The 592-nt window shown below is 66.4% G+C and overlaps 1 protein-coding gene across 1 annotated transcript in view; it reads right to left on the reverse strand.

Annotated features, from left to right (window-relative positions):
• Positions 1-404: 404 nt before the first annotated feature.
• The window catches only part of EMH_0026740 (uncharacterized protein), a gene marked incomplete at both ends in the record, with an annotated part of 720 nt that continues 532 nt past the window's right edge, over positions 405-592 (reverse strand). The window contains one exon of the mRNA XM_013502662.1: positions 405-590. Within this exon, the coding sequence (XP_013358116.1) occupies positions 405-590 (186 nt within the window). The remainder of the gene's footprint in view (positions 591-592) is intronic.

Here is a 592-nt window from a genome sequence, read left to right on the forward strand (position 1 = left end):
AGGGGGCCCCCAACACCACACACAGACACAAACGCAGAACGGCAGTTACGCCGCTCAGACGCCTTTCGGGGTACTAACGATACACCAACGGGGGCCCCAGGTACACCTGGGGGGGGGGGCCCCCAAGGGGCCCCCCAATACACCAGGGGCCCCCAAGGCACCACCAGCGGACCCAGATATACCAGGGGGGCCCCCGGGTACAGCATGGGGGGCCCCCAACACACCAGGGGGGGCACATGCAACAGCAGCAAGGGGGGGACCCTGCTGCTGCACAGCAGCAGCAGCAGGGGGGGCCCCAGAAGCAACAGCAGGTGGGGGCCCCGGTACACCAGCCGGGGGGCCCCCCGATGCCAGCATACTCAGCTCGTTCCAGCCTCTGCTGCCTACAACAACCCCAAACCCTTTCACATCTGCAGCTTTGCCTGGCGTAAGAGAAGGGGGGCCCCCATAGAACAAGCGGCAGGGGGGCCCCCGCTGACGTCCCCAGAGACTGCTGGCTCAGCACCAAGGTATACCGGGGAGCCTCCACCTGCAGACATGAGGATAGAGCCCTGGCTGCTGCCGCTGTTGCTGCGGCCATTGGTGGTATTGC

The sequence above is a fragment of the Eimeria mitis genome, genomic scaffold (genome assembly GCF_000499745.2).
Source record: "Eimeria mitis Houghton genomic scaffold, Emh_scaff984, whole genome shotgun sequence".
NCBI classification, from domain to species: Eukaryota; Apicomplexa; class Conoidasida; order Eucoccidiorida; family Eimeriidae; genus Eimeria; species Eimeria mitis.